Source organism: Aureococcus anophagefferens (genome assembly GCF_000186865.1).
Source record: "Aureococcus anophagefferens unplaced genomic scaffold AURANscaffold_80, whole genome shotgun sequence".
Lineage (NCBI taxonomy): Eukaryota > Pelagophyceae > Pelagomonadales > Pelagomonadaceae > Aureococcus > Aureococcus anophagefferens.
This window is the reverse complement of record NW_008705631.1, coordinates 49,377-51,841: the sequence shown is the minus strand read 5'-3', so window position 1 is coordinate 51,841 and position 2,465 is coordinate 49,377. Positions and strand designations below refer to the sequence as shown.

Below are 2,465 nucleotides of genomic sequence, written 5' to 3'. Positions count from 1 at the left end.
TTCGCCGCGCGCCACGCGGCCGCCGCGAGGGCCGCGGCGTCGCTCTCCGCGGGCCTCGACGCCGCCCGCGCGGGCGGCCGCGCGCCCGCGACGGACCGCCTCGCGGCGTACGCGGTCGAGGAGTTCAAGTGAGGCTCCTACTTCTCTTTTCCGCAGGCGGGGGAGAGGAGGGGGGGGCATCTGGCGCCGTCCGGGTCGTTCTTGGCGAGCGCCGCGCGGACGACGTCGGCGCAGCGGGGGCACTTAGAGAAAGTCTTGGAAACGCCCTCTGACCCTGGGCCTTCTCTGATCCACCCCAGCGCCTCCAGCGTGTATACCGTGGCTTCATCGACGCCTTCATCGAAGACTTCACTCTACCTTAGAGGCTAGATCCTCTTGGCGAGCAGGCCATATCATGATGGCGGTGCAGGCCCCGCGGGGAGAGATTGCGAGCTGCTGCATGGCCATGCCCGAGCACGTCGAGCCGTCGTCCGCGGACGGCGCCGCATGCTCGGCGCCGGTCCCGGACGGCGTCCGACGGCAGGTCCCGGACGTTGTGCCGTCGGACGCCGACGTCGCGGCGTGCCTGCGGGTGCTGGATGCCCTGGCCGCGCGGCCGGCGGCGTTCCAGAGCCCGGCGCACCGGGACTTGCGGGCGGCGACGCGGCGCGCGCGCGACGCGTTGGCGCAGACGGACTTTGGCGGCGGCGACGGCCTCGCCTACGGGCGGCGGCGGCAGCTGCGCAAGGAGCGGGAGGCGCGACAGAGCCAGCAGGCGGCCCGGGACCGGAGGCACCGCGACACGACGGCGCTGCGCCGCGGGCGCATCGAGCGGCTGCGCGAGCTCACGGAGCGGAACGGACGCCTCGCGCTGGCGGCGGCGGCGGTCCCGCTGGCGCCCGACGGCGCCGCCCACGTCGCCGAGGGCGCCGCGGCCGAGGCCGGGCGCGAGCTTCACGCGGCGACGCAGTGCTACTCGTGCAAGGCGCGCTTCGGCAACCTGCACCACTTCTATGCGTCGCTCTGCCCGACGTGCGCGGCGCTCAACTGGCGCATGCGCCACGCCAGCGCCTCCCTCGAGGGCCGCGTCGCCCTGGTCACGGGCGCGCGCGTGAAGATCGGCTTCGAGATCGGCTGCAAGCTCCTGAGGGCCGGGGCGACGCTCGTCGCGACGACGCGCTTCCCCGCGGACGCGCTGGACCGCTACGCGAGGCTCGACGACTTCGAGGCGTTCCGGCACCGGCTCGTCGTCCACGCCGTCGACCTCCGGGACCTGCGGGGCGTCGAGGCCTTCTGCGCGTTTTTGGACTCGACGCTCGACCGCCTCGACGTCGTCGTCAACAACGCCTGCCAGACCGTCCGCCGGCCCGCCGCCTACTACCGCGGCCTCGCCGACCGCGAGCGCGCGGCGCGCGCGGCCCTCGCGGCGCCCGGGGCCTCGTCGGCGGCCGTCCCCTGGCACGCCGCGGCGGACGCCGCGCCCGCGAGCGAGCTGAGCCAGCTCCGCGTCGCCCCGGAGGATTCGGAATCCGCGCTCGGCGACGCGCTCCCCGCGGGCGCCGTCGACGTCAACGGCCAGCAGCTCGACAATCGGACTCGGAACTCCTGGACGCTCAAGCTCCGCGACGTCTCGGCCCCCGAGGTCGTCGAGGCCATGGCCATCAACGCCGTCGCGCCGTTCATCCTCAACGCGCGCCTCCAGCGCCTCCTCGCCGTCGCCGCGGCCGCGGCCGGCCAGGCCTTCGTCGTCAACGTGAGCGCCATGGAGGGCAAGTTCTACCGCCACAAGACGCCCAACCACCCCCACACGAACATGGCCAAGGCCGCGCTGAACATGATGACGCGGACGTCCGCCGCGGACCTCGCGAGGTCGAACGTCTACATGACGGCCGTGGACACGGGCTGGATCAACGACGAGAACCCGCGCGACGTCGCCGCCAGGACCGCCGCGGCCGGCTTCCAGACCCCGATCGACGAGGTAGACGCGGCGGCGCGGGTCTGCCACCCCATCTTCCACGGCGTCGAGACGGGCGCCCCCCTCTTCGGCGTCTTCCTCAAGGACTACGTCGAGTGCGAGTGGTAGGCCCCCTTCTACAGCCACACAGCATACGCGGGCTAGAAGGGTGTCGGGCCGTGGGCAGCGTGCGCTGCTCGCCACAAGCAGCCGGCAGGCAATCGCGCCTGAGGCTCGCGAACCTCCGCTGCGACGGCGAGTCGGCTGGATCGCGCCGCCGCCACTCCGAGTGCGCGCCAGCTATGTCGGTTATGTGGGTGCCCCGAGATACGCCCCTGGAGCCACCCGACTTCCCGCCCCTCCAGGCTCCCCTCCACCTGCCAGCCCTCTCTCTAAGGCGGCCTCCGGCTTTTTTTACTCCTGTGATTGTATCGCTGTACACATGAGCTCACATGAGGCTGTAGACGTCTGGTGCCCCTGCAACAGGGACGATCCCGGGCCCCTCAAGAGGAGCCCCCCCGGGGCCCGCGGC

At 72.8% G+C, this 2,465-nt stretch overlaps 1 protein-coding gene across 1 annotated transcript; it reads left to right on the top strand.

Annotated features, from left to right (window-relative positions):
* Nucleotides 1-445: 445 nt before the first annotated feature.
* Nucleotides 446-2,062, top strand: AURANDRAFT_59674 (hypothetical protein; the record flags this gene model as incomplete). Its single annotated transcript, XM_009043906.1, has 2 exons — nt 446-603; nt 772-2,062. 2 exons carry the CDS (start codon nt 446-448, stop codon nt 2,060-2,062), a joined length of 1,449 nt encoding a protein of 482 aa, XP_009042154.1.
* Nucleotides 2,063-2,465: the final 403 nt, after the last annotated feature.